The sequence below is a fragment of the Somniosus microcephalus genome, chromosome 33 (genome assembly GCF_052327205.1).
Source record: "Somniosus microcephalus isolate GS21.2 chromosome 33, FLI_Smic_1.0, whole genome shotgun sequence".
NCBI lineage: Eukaryota > Metazoa > Chordata > Chondrichthyes > Squaliformes > Somniosidae > Somniosus > Somniosus microcephalus.
The window spans coordinates 13,174,386-13,186,602 of record NC_141019.1 but is presented as its reverse complement, the minus strand read 5'-3'; the positions used below and the strand labels follow the sequence as shown (position 1 = coordinate 13,186,602).

Genomic DNA, 12,217 nt, shown 5'->3' with positions numbered 1-12,217 from the left:
GAAGAATGGATAGCAAGCTGACTACAAAACAGGAAACAGAGAGTAGGGGTTAAGTGAAGCTACTCAGACTGGCAAAAGGTGGGAAGTGGTGTCCAACAAGGATCAGTGCTGGGACCACTGTTGTTTACAATTTACATAAATGATTTGGACTCGAGAATTGGAAGTACAAAGAGAAGACTGAGGGTTGATTTGATAGAGGTCTTTAAAATTATGAATGGTTTTGATAGGGTAGACATAGTGAAGATGTTTCCGCTTTTTTTTATTCGTTCCTGGGATGTAGGCGTTGCTGGCAAGAACGGCATTTATTGTCCATCCCTAATCACCCTTTACAAGGTGGTGGTGAGCCGCCTTCTTGAACCGCTGCAGTCCGTGTGGTGAAGGTACTCACACAGTGCTGTTAGGGAGGGAGTTCCAGGATTTTGACCCAGCGACAATGAAGGAACAGCGATATATTTCAAAATCACGATGGTGTGTGACTTGGAGAGGAAGTTGGAGGTGGTGATGTCCCCATGCTGCCTTTGTCCTTCTAGGTGGTAGAAGTCACGGGTTTGGGAGGTGCTGTCAAAGAAGCCTTGGCGAGTTGCTGCAATGCATCTTGTAGATGGTACACACTGCAGCCACGGTGCGCCGAGTGAATGGTTAAGGTGGTGGATGGGGTGCCAATCAAGTGGGCTGCTTTGTCCTGGATGGTGTCGAGCTTTTTGAGTGTTGTTGGAGCTGCGCTCATCCAGGCAAGTGGAGAGTATTCCATCACACTCCTGACTTGTGCCTTGTCGATGGTGGAAAGGCTTTGGGGAATCAGGAGGTGAGACTCTCGCCGTAGAATACCCAGCCTCTGACCTGCTCTTGTTGCCACAGTATTTATGTGGCTGGTCCAGTTAAGTTCCTGATCAATGGTGACCCCCAGGATGTTGATGGTGGGGGATTTGGCAATGGTAATCCCATTGAATGTCAAGGGGAAGTGGCTAGACTCTCTCTTGTTGGAGGTGGTCATTGCCTGGCACTTAGGTGACGTGAATCGGTCATGGGGAAAATGCTAGAGTCCATTATAAAAGATGTAATAACAGAGCACTTGGAAAACAGTGACAGGATCGGACAAAGTCAACATGGATTTACAAAAGGTAAATCGTGCTTGACTAATCTACTGGAATTTTTTGAGGATGTAACTGGTAAAATAGATAAGGGAGAACCAGTGGATGTGGTGTATTTGGACTTTCAGAAGGCTTTCGATAAGGTCCCGCATAAGAGATTAGCTTGCAATGTTAAAGCACATGGGATTGGGGGCAAGGTGTTGACTTGGATAGAGAACTGGTTGGCAGACAGGAAGCAAAGAGTTGGAATAAACAGGTCTTTTTCCGAGTGGCAGGCAGTGTCTAGTGGGGTACCGCAGGGATCGGTCCTAGGACCCCAGCTATTCACAATATATATTAATGATCTAGACGAGGGAACTAGATGTAATATCTGCAAGTTTGCAGACGACACAAAGCTGGGTGGGCGTGTGTGCTGTGAGGAGGATGCCGAGAAACTCCAGTATGATTTGGACAGGTTGGGTGATTGGGCAGAAGCATGGCAGATGCAATATAATGTGGATAAATGCGAGGTTATCCACTTTGGTGTCAAAAACAGGAAGGCAGATTATTATCTGAATGGCAATAGATTGGGAGAAGGGGAAGTGCAACGAGACCTGGGTGTCCTTGTGCAACAGTCGCTGAAGGTAAGCATGCAGGTGCAGCAAGCGGTTAAGAAGGCAAATGGTATGTTGGCCTTCATAGCGAGAGGGTTCGAGTACAGGAACAAGGATGTCTTGCTGCAGTTGTACAGGGCCTTGGTGAGACCACATCTTGAGTATTGTGTGCAGTTTTGGTCGCCTTATCTGAGGAAGGATGTTCTTGCCATGGAGGGAGTGCAGCGAAGATTCACCAGGCTGATACCTGGGATGGCAGGAATGACGTATGAGGAGAGATTGGGTTGATTGGGCTTATACTCGCTGGAGTTTAGAAGAATGAGAGGAGATCTCATTGAAACTTATAAAATTCTAACAGGACTAGACAGACTAGATGCAGGAAGGATGTTCCCGATGGCCGGGGAGTCCAAAACCAGGGGTCACAGTCTAAGGATAAGGGGTAAGCCATTTAGGACAGAGATGAGGAGGAATTTCTTCACCCAGAGAGTGGTGAACCTGTGGAATTCTCTACCACAGAAGGCAGTAGAGGCCAATTCATTAAATATATTCAAGAAGGAGTTAGATATATTTCTTAAGGCTAAAGGGATCAAGGGATATGGAGAGAAGGCAGGGACAGTGTACTGAATTTGGATGATCAGCCATGATCTCATTGAATGGCAGAGCAGGCTCGAGGGGCCGAATGGCCTACCCCTGCTCCTGTCTTCTATGTTTCTATAAATGTTACCTGCCACTTATCAGCCCAAGCCTGAATGTTGTCCAGGTCTTGTTGCATGCGGGCACCGATTGCTTCATTATCTGTGGAGTTGTGAATGGAACTGAACACTGTGCAGTCATCAGCGAACATCCACATTTCTGACCTTATGTTGGAGGGAAGGTCATTGATGAAGCAGCTGAAGATGGTTGGGCTAAGGACACTGCCCTGAGGAACTCCTGCAGCGATGTCCTGGGGCTGTGATGATTGACCTTCCACCACCACAACCATCTTCCTTTGTGCTAGGTATGACTCTGCCCGTGGAGTTTTCCCCGATTCCCATTGACTTAATTTTAATAGGGCTCCTTGATGCCACACTCGGTCAAATGCTGCTTTGATGTCGAGGGCAGTCACTCTCGCCTCACCTCTTGAATTCAGCTCTTTTGTCCATGTATGGACCAAGGCTGTAATGAGGTCTGGAGCCGAGTGGTCCTGGCGGAACTCAAAATGAGCATCGGTGAGCAGGTTATTAGTGAATAACTGCTGCTTGATAGCAGTGTTGACAACTCCAACGCTTTGCTGAAGATTGAGAGTAGGCTGATGGGGCAGTAATTGGCCAGATTGGAAGTGCACTGCTTTTTCTGAACAGGACATACCTGGGCAGTTTTCCAGTTTGACAGGTACCAGGGTTTCTCTAGCCCTCTCTCCGTTCTATCCCAGTGCCCTGCACCCTATCCTCCCGCTCTGTACCAGGGTCCCTCTATCCCTCTCTCTCTCTCTCTCTCCGTCCTATCCCAGTGCCCTACACCCTATCCTCCCGCTCTGTCCCAGAGTTTCTCCATCCTTCTCTCTCTCTCCGTTCTATCCCAGTGCCCTACAACCTATCCTCCCGCTCTGTACCATAGTCTCTCTATCCCGCTCTCTCTCTCCATCCTATCCCAATGCCCTACACCCTATCCTCCCGCTCTGTCCCAGGGTTTCTCTCTCTCTATCTGTTGTATATGCACCTTTAAGAGAATAACTGGTCTCAGACTGCAGTACCGGCAGTGACCACCCCTGTATAAAAGGCGCTAGTGAGCCTCTGTGTTTTTAGTTTCACTATTGACTTCCACCAGTAAAGACTTATTTTGTTCCACTCCTGCTGTCTGTGTCTCAATCATTTACGGACGTAATACTGGCGACGAGTAAGAAACGAACTTACCTGCAACTCGGCAGCACCTCAGACGACGTTATTGAAGGTCGAAGCCAGAAGAAAGAAAAAAATAAATAAAATAAAATCCAAAGAAACTCGAGAAACGGGCGTCGACCGTGGGCAACCGCCCTCCAAATCGTCGGATTGAAAACTTGCAGGAGAGACTGTCCAGAGCCAGGCTGGGTTCCTCGGTCTGTGGTTTCCCAGCTAATTGGGCTGGTGGCAGGTAGTGCACTGATCCTTCCTGGGCTGCGGTGGGCTAGAGCTCGATCGGGTGGCTTTTCAATGGGGCCGGGCAGCGAGTCGGGAAGCAAAGAGAGAGAGAGAGGGTGGAGCACACAGGGCGCGGCCGGTGCTTCGAAGCCGGGCAGCGTTCGGACCTAAGAAGAGGGGGAGGGAAGTGTCCCAGAGGGTCCGCTCCATGACGGGAAAATAATAAAGAAAGAAATATATATTAAACGCGCAAGAAACCATGGAAAGCAGCGCTAACAACAGCGGGGAAGAAGGCAAAGCGCGGGAGGCGCCATTTTGTTAAATCGGGGAAGAAGGCAAAGCGCGGGAGGTGCCATTTTAGATTTGCAAGATGCCGAAGACTGGCTGTATCACTGCTTTTGATAATACAATAGAGGACTGGACCACGTATGTGGAAAGAGTCGAGGTATATTTCGAGGCAAACGAAATAGCAGAGGAGAAAAAGGCATCGATATTGCTAAACTTAATGGGCGCTAGAACGTACGGCCTATTGCGGGACCTGATTACTCCAGCCAAACCGAAGGCGAAGAGTTTTAACGAAATTGTTGCTGTCCTACAGGAACACCTAAACCCTGCACCGCTGTTGATAGCAGAAAGATTTAAATTCCACAGGAGAACTCAGCACAAAGATGAGAGCAATGCTGAGTATCTTACGGAACTACGCAAGCTATCAAAGCACTGCCAGTTCGGAGCAGGACTGGCAGATACCCTACGGGACAAATTTGTCTGTGGACTCCTGAGTGAAGGAACACAGAAGAAGTTACTCTCAGAGAAAGAGCTGACGCTAGATAAGGCTTTCAGCGTGGCAGTATCGTATGAAGCAGCAGCCAGGGGAGCTGCAGAAATTCAACAAAAACCACAGGAATACAGCACCCATGAAATGACACGGGGATTTGCAAAATGTTATCGCTGCGGCAGAACTAACCATGACCAGAAGGACTGCTGGTCCAAAGACAAAATATGCAGGCAATGCGGGAAGATGGGACACATTGCACGAGTTTGCAGGTCTGGGAAGAAGACCAGTGACAACAAAAAGGCTACTAAGGAACCGTACAAGAAAGTACAAAAGATGACGGACAGTAGTTCCAAAGACCAGATGAGCGATAGTGAATCCGGGAACAGGAGACTAAGCTGTCTCAAACTTCACAATGTAATCGCAAAAGAGGATCACTGAACCATTTGGGTCACCCTCACGATAGCAGGGTCCCAAGTTAAAATGGAATTGGATACAGGATCAGCACTAACCGTCATGAATCGACGAGACTATGAGCGGCTATTTTCACACATACCCTTGAGAGAGACATCCATCGTCTTGACGACGTATACAGGGCAAAAAGTATACCCCAGAGGAAAAATAAGGGTGCCTGTCGAATACAACGGCAAGAAAATACGGAAATTGTATCTCTACATACTGCCAAATGGTGGACCACCGTTATTGGGACGGGAATGGATCAGGAAGATAAACTTAGATTGGCACTCCATTCATGCAATGACGGTGGACGGTAAAAAAGATGAAGACGTCACTCCTGGACGATTGTCAACAATCTTAGCTAACGCCAAAGAGGTATTTCAACAAGAACTGGGCACGCTTAAAGGCGTAACCGCCTCGATAAAAATAGAAGAGAATGCAGTTCCCAAGTTTTTCAAAGCAAGACCGGTACCATATGCAATTCGCCCAGCCGTCGAGGCAGAGCTGGAGAATCTGGAGAAGGCGGGCGTGTTGTCTAAGGTCGACTGGAGCGAGTGGGCGACACCCATCGTTCCTGTCATGAAGAAAATGTTAAGCAATAAGTCCGGGGAGCCAAGGAAGATTCGCATCTGTGGGGATTTCAAGGTGACGGTGAACCCAGTCCTTCACACAGTACAATATCCTCTTCCAAGGATAGAAGACATCTTCGCCTCACTGTCTGGAGGGAAGCGTTTTACAGAAATTGACCTAGCACAAGCATATTTGCAGATGGAGGTTGAAGAGTCCTCTAGGAAGTATCTCACGATAAACACTCACAAAGGTCTTTACCAGTATCATCGATTGGTATTCGGAGTAGCATCGGCTCCGGCGATATGGCAAAGAGCGATGGAACAAGTCCTGCAAGGGATTCCGGGGACTCAGTGTTACTTGGACGACATCCTTGTGACAGGTGAAGATGAGAGTGAACACCTTAACAACCTAGAACAGGTGCTCACTAGACTACGGGAACATGGGCTGCGAGCCAACCGCCCCAAGTGCGAATTTTTTAAGAAACAGATATCGTATTGTGGCCACGTGATTGATGAAGAGGGGTTACATAAGTCCCCTGACAAAATTGAAGCGGTTGTTAAGGCCCCAGCGCCTGAAAATGTGTCGCAACTGAGGTCATTCCTCGGATTGGTGAATTACTATCATAAGTTTTTGCCGAATTTGTCGACAATTCTGCACCCACTGAACGCCCTGCTACAAACGGGGGTAGCATGGAAATGGAGCGATGATTGTAAGCATGCTTTTCAGAAGAGTAAGGACTTAATCACTTCAAGGGAAGTATTGGCTCACTACAACCCAGCACTGCCAATCAGACTGGCGTGTGATGCGTCTCCCTACGGCATTGGGGCGGTACTGTCACATAAATTCCTTGATGGTTTAGAGAGGCCGATAGCTTTTGCGTCACGCTCGTTAACTTCTGCCGAGCGTAACTACGCCCAGATTGACAGAGAGGCCCTCAGCCTAGTGTGGGGGGTGAAGAAGTTCAATCACTACCTGCACGGTCAAAAATTTACTCTACTAACCGATCATCAACCTCTTGTCTCCATTTTCAACCCTCAGAAGGGCGTACCGATAATGACAGCACAACGGCTGCAGAGATGGTCCCTTTTCCTAGGGGCACACCAATATGACATCGAGTACAAAGGAACTAAACAGCATGGAAATGCTGATGGATTGTCACGTCTACCGTTGCCGACGGTGGAAGAAGAAGACCTTGCAGTGGATCCAATGGAGTTATTCCACTCGACCATAGTCGAATGTCTCCCTGTGACGAATGCAAACATAAAAAAGGAAACACGGAATGACCCGACACTATCACGGGTCTATGATTTAACGGTGAAGGGATGGCCAGCATATGGCGAACCACTGCTGCCAGCATTCTCGCCGAGAAGAGAACAGCTGTCAGTGTGCAGAGGAACCTTGATGTGTGGATCCAGAGTAGTAATTCCACCTAAGTTGACGGCTAGAGTGCTCAATGAGCTTCATGAGGGTCATCTGGGTGGGGTAAAAATGAAGAACTTAGCCAGAGCGTTTGTGTGGTGGCCGGGAACCGATAGAGAAATCGAAGAGATGACCAAGAGCTGTGCAGGATGCCAGAAGGTCCAAAACGCCCCACCACAAGCTCCTCTGCATCCATGGGAGTGGCCCTCATCTCCATGGCAAAGGGTGCACATTGATTTTGCTGGTCCCTTCATGGACTCGATGTTTTTAATTGCGGTGGATGCACATTCAAAGTGGCCAGAGGTAATAAAAATGTCCTCAACCACCACGGAAAAAACTATCACAGTTTTACGAACCATATTCGCCAGGAATGGGCTGCCTGAACAGATTTGCTCTGACAATGGACCACAGTTTGTGTCTGAAGAGTTCCGGAGGTTCTTAAAGAACAATGGTGTTAAGGACTACACATCTGCCCCATATCATCCAGCCACTAATGGATTGGCCGAGAGGTTTGTCCAAACATTCAAGAAGGCTATCAAGGCAATGTGTAATGAAGATATACCCCTACAACACAAGGTGGACAACTTCTTGTTTGCCTACCGGAATGCGACACATGCGGTTACCAACCAAACCCCAGCCATGATGTTCTTCAATCGAAGACTACGATGCCGCTTGGATTTGGTTAAGCCAAACGTCCGAAGAGATGTGGAGAACAGGCAGTTTCAGAATATGAATGAAAGGCCGACCAGGAGTTTTAAGATAGGTCAACCAGTTTTGGCCCGGGACTACCGCACTGAGAAATGGCAGCCAGGAACGATTTGTACACGGCAAGGACCTCTCATGTATACCGTGGACGTTGGAGAGAGCATTGTAAGACGCCATGCTGACCAGATTCTAGAGTCACTGGAAAACGTCAACTCCACACCACGATCTGATACACCTGGCAATGAAATCGACGTGCCAATTGCAGCTACCGCAGAATTGGTGATATTGGAAGCAGATGAACCAAACAACGACATTGATCTCGACTCAACATTGCCAGAAGAACCTGATACCCCAAAGAGGCGTTATCCAGACAGAATCAAGAAGCCTCCTCAAAGACTGAATTTATAATTGCTTAAACTTAACCAATGTATCTAGCAACCGTAATTGTGATTGTAATTAGTTATCATTTAGTTGTTAAATGAATGTTATGTACTGTTTATCTAAAAGGGGAGGAATTGTTGTGTATGCACCTTTAAGAGAATAACTGGTCTCAGACTGCAATACCGGCAGTGACCACCCCTGTATAAAAGGCGCTAGTGAGCCTCTGTGTTTTTAGTTTCACTATTGACTTCCACCAGTAAAGACTTATTTTGTTCCACTCCTGCTGTCTGTGTCTCAATCATTCACGGACGTAATACTATCCCTCTCTCTCTCTCTCTCCGTCCTATCCCAGTGCCCTACACCCTATCCTCCCGCTCTGTACCATTGAGGGATTGGGTGGTGCTATGGGTTGGATAGCAGCCTTTAGCTGGTTGGGATGGAAGTGTCCTTTAGCTATAGGGGCCCTATGAGAAATGAGTTTGGGGCAGCCCCATCCCAGATGCTAATGGAGGTGGCCCTCACAATTCAATTGCAACTGATGACAAAGCACACGACTGGGAGTGACAGTCCTTCCGACTCTGGTCTTCAGAAAGCACACAGGCTCTTCCTGTGATCCCAACTTCCAATAAAAAGGTTAGAAACAAACGCAACAGGCTGTGTGAGATCTGGAGAATTTATATTCAGAGAATCTCCTGCGATAACAAACAGGGAGAGACAGTACAGTAGCTGATACGCATGGGAAGTATTATTAAGTTTATACTATTTCTAAATCTATGTTATCATTATTAATAATAATGTATTTGTCAAACTTTGTCTCAGGTTCATTTCAAGAAACGTGTTGCAGTCTGTTGTACAACACAGGACCTGACCTGACCAATCACTGATAGCACTCTCACCCCTTTCACTGATAGCACTCTCACCCCTTTCACTGATAGCGTTCTCACCCCTTTCACTGATGGCACCAGTCTGTGCTCCCCGGGAATTTGTTTAGTTCAGGGATATTTATACAGAATTGCTATCAGGAGCTGGAATGATTCCATGATAGGAAAAGACAGGAGGTGTCGTGTGGATGGCGCAGGTCTGGATGGGCCAAGTGTCCTTTTTTCACTCTGTCTTGTGATGTATTTTAATGAGTCATTTGGAGGGATCTTCAGGAAGATAGCCAAAGATGAGAGTTTGCGCTCTCTGACATTGGAAAGGAATAATGTTAAGGGCTTCTTTCTCTCTTGGAGGTACTGGCTCTCAGTTGGGTACAGGTTCCACAGGCCCTGGAAGCACTCCATTCCATCACTTGTAGCCATTCTTCATGTGTGAGCCCAGATAGTGTGTCAGTCAGCTATTTGGCCACATGGGACAGCACAGCTGAGCTCCAATCTGTCCTCACCCGACACCTACAGCCTTGCAATTTCCAGTAGGGGGGTCACTGGATAATCCCAGCAGCAGAAGCCCTGCCTGATTTCTTTGTCCCTCCCAAGCCCAGGGCACTGAGGATATTTGTAGCTCTACCACTGCTCTGGTTCAGACTAGACACTTCAGCAGAGACTGGGGATGGAAGTTGGGACCTTCTGTGTGACTCAGCCTTCACCTATTAGGCGATCAGCTGCGTTATCATCACAACGTCATGCTAATTGGGCTCAAACTTGTTCATTGGCACATTGACAGAGGCCTGCTGAGGCCTGCTCCTGTTCCTAAGTTCAGACACCACATGGTTAGAGAAGGGGACAGGCTCGTCCAGGAGTCCCTGCAGCAGACTGAAGCCCTGGAAGGACACTTGGACAGTGCACAGTACTACAGATGAAGAAAGTTATTAATTTACAAAAGTAACACAGAACAATCTAATAGAATCAAACGACAAGCAGCACACACACACACTAACACTCTCCTCTCACATCGATTAAACTGAAGATAAAACAGATTTCATGTTGAACTTCATGCTCAGGCACTTTCTTAAGCTTTCAGTCGACAAGACCAGGACCGTGGGGTCACCAGCTCCCAGAAGGTTCTCTGAATAAAAGGAGAAAAAGAATTAAAGCTCCAAACATCAAGAAACACTGTATGTGTGTGAGTGTATATATCTGTGTGTGTGAGTGTATATATCTGTGTGTGTGAGTGTATAGATCTGTGTGTGTGTGAGTGTATATATCTGTGTGTGTGAGTATATATATCTGTGTGTGTCAGTGTATATATCTGTGTGTGTCAGTGTATATATCTGTGTGTGTGTCAGTGTATATATCTGTGTGTGTGAGTATATATATCTGTGTGTGTATATCTGTGTGTGTCAGTGTATATATCTGTGTGTGTGTCAGTGTATATATCTGTGTGTGTGAGTATATATATCTGTGTGTGTCAGTGTATATATCTGTGTGTGTGTCAGTGTATATATCTGTGTGTGTGAGTATATATATCTGTGTGTGTATATCTGTGTGTGTCAGTGTATATATCTGTGTGTGTGTCAGTGTATATATCTGTGTGTGTGAGTATATATATCTGTGTGTGTCAGTGTATATATCTGTGTGTGTGTCAGTGTATATATCTGTGTGTGTGAGTATATATATCTGTGTGTGTATATCTGTGTGTGTCAGTGTATATATCTGTGTGTGTGTCAGTGTATATATCTGTGTGTGTGAGTGTATATATCTGTGTGTGTGTCAGTGTATATATCTGTGTGTGTCAGTGTATATATCTGTGTGTGTGAGTGTATATATCTGTGTGTGTGAGTATATATATCTGTGTGTGTCAGTGTATATATCTGTGTGTGTCAGTGTATATATCTGTGTGTGTGTCAGTGTATATATCTGTGTGTGTGAGTATATATATCTGTGTGTGTATATCTGTGTGTGTCAGTGTATATATCTGTGTGTGTGTCAGTGTATATATCTGTGTGTGTGAGTGTATATATCTGTGTGTGTGTCAGTGTATATATCTGTGTGTGTCAGTGTATATATCTGTGTGTGTGTCAGTGTATATATCTGTGTGTGTCAGTGTATATATCTGTGTGTGTCAGTGTATATATCTGTGTGTGTGTCAGTGTATATATCTGTGTGTGTGAGTATATATATCTGTGTGTGTGTCAGTGTATATATCTGTGTGTGTCAGTGTATATATCTGTGTGTGTCAGTGTATATATCTGTGTGTGTGTGTATATATATCTGTGTGTGTGTCAGTGTATATATCTGTGTGTGTGTGTGTGTATATCTGTGTGTGTGTCAGTGTACATATCTGTGTGTGTGTGTGTCAGTGTATATATCTGTGTGTGTGTGTATATATCTGTGTGTGTGTCAGTGTATATATCTGTGTGTGTGTGTGTATATATCTGTGTGTGTGTCAGTGTATATATCTGTGTGTGTGTCAGTGTATATATCTGTGTGTGTGTCAGTGTATATATCTGTGTGTGTGTGTGTGTCAGTGTATATATCTGTGTGTGTGTGTATATATCTGTGTGTGTCAGTGTATATATCTGTGTGTGTGTGTGTATATATATCTGTGTGTGTGTCAGTGTATATATCTGTGTGTGTCAGTGTATATATCTGTGTGTGTGTGTGTATATATCTGTGTGTGTGTCAGTGTATATATCTGTGTGTGTGTGTATATATCTGTGTGTGTGTGTCAGTGTATATATCTGTGTGTGTGTGTATATATCTGTGTGTGTGTGTGTATATATCTGTGTGTGTGTCAGTGTATATATCTGTGTGTGTCAGTGTATATATCTGTGTGTGTCAGTGTATATATCTGTGTGTGTCAGTGTATATATCTGTGTGTGTGTCAGTGTATATATCTGTGTGTGTGTGTATATATCTGTGTGTGTGTGTGTGTGTGTATATCTGTGTGTGTGTCAGTGTATATATCTGTGTGTGTGAGTGTATATATCTGTGTGTGTGAGTGCATATATCTGTGTGTGTGAGTATATATCTGTGTGTGTGAGTGTATATATCTGTGTGTGTGTGTATATATCTGTGTGTGTGAGTATATATCTGTGTGTGTGTGTATATATCTGTGTGTGTGAGTGTATATATCTGTGTGTGTGAGTGTATATATCTGTGTGTGTGAGTATATATCTGTGTGTGTGAGTGTATATATCTGTGTGTGTGTGTATATATCTGTGTGTGTGAGTATATATCTGTGTGTGTGAGTGTA

The 12,217-nt window shown here is 45.7% G+C and overlaps 1 protein-coding gene across 2 annotated transcripts in view; it reads right to left on the bottom strand.

The window, feature by feature from the left end:
- Nucleotides 1–8,742: 8,742 nt before the first annotated feature.
- Nucleotides 8,743–12,217, bottom strand: part of LOC147096967 (sterol O-acyltransferase 2-like) — a 243,951-nt gene continuing 240,476 nt past the window's right edge. For both annotated transcript variants that reach the window (XM_085972667.1, XM_085972665.1), the window contains one exon: nucleotides 8,743–10,087. In XM_085972667.1, the coding sequence (XP_085828793.1) occupies nucleotides 10,031–10,087 (57 nt within the window). In that variant the 3' untranslated portion in view covers nucleotides 8,743–10,030. The remainder of the gene's footprint in view (nucleotides 10,088–12,217) is intronic.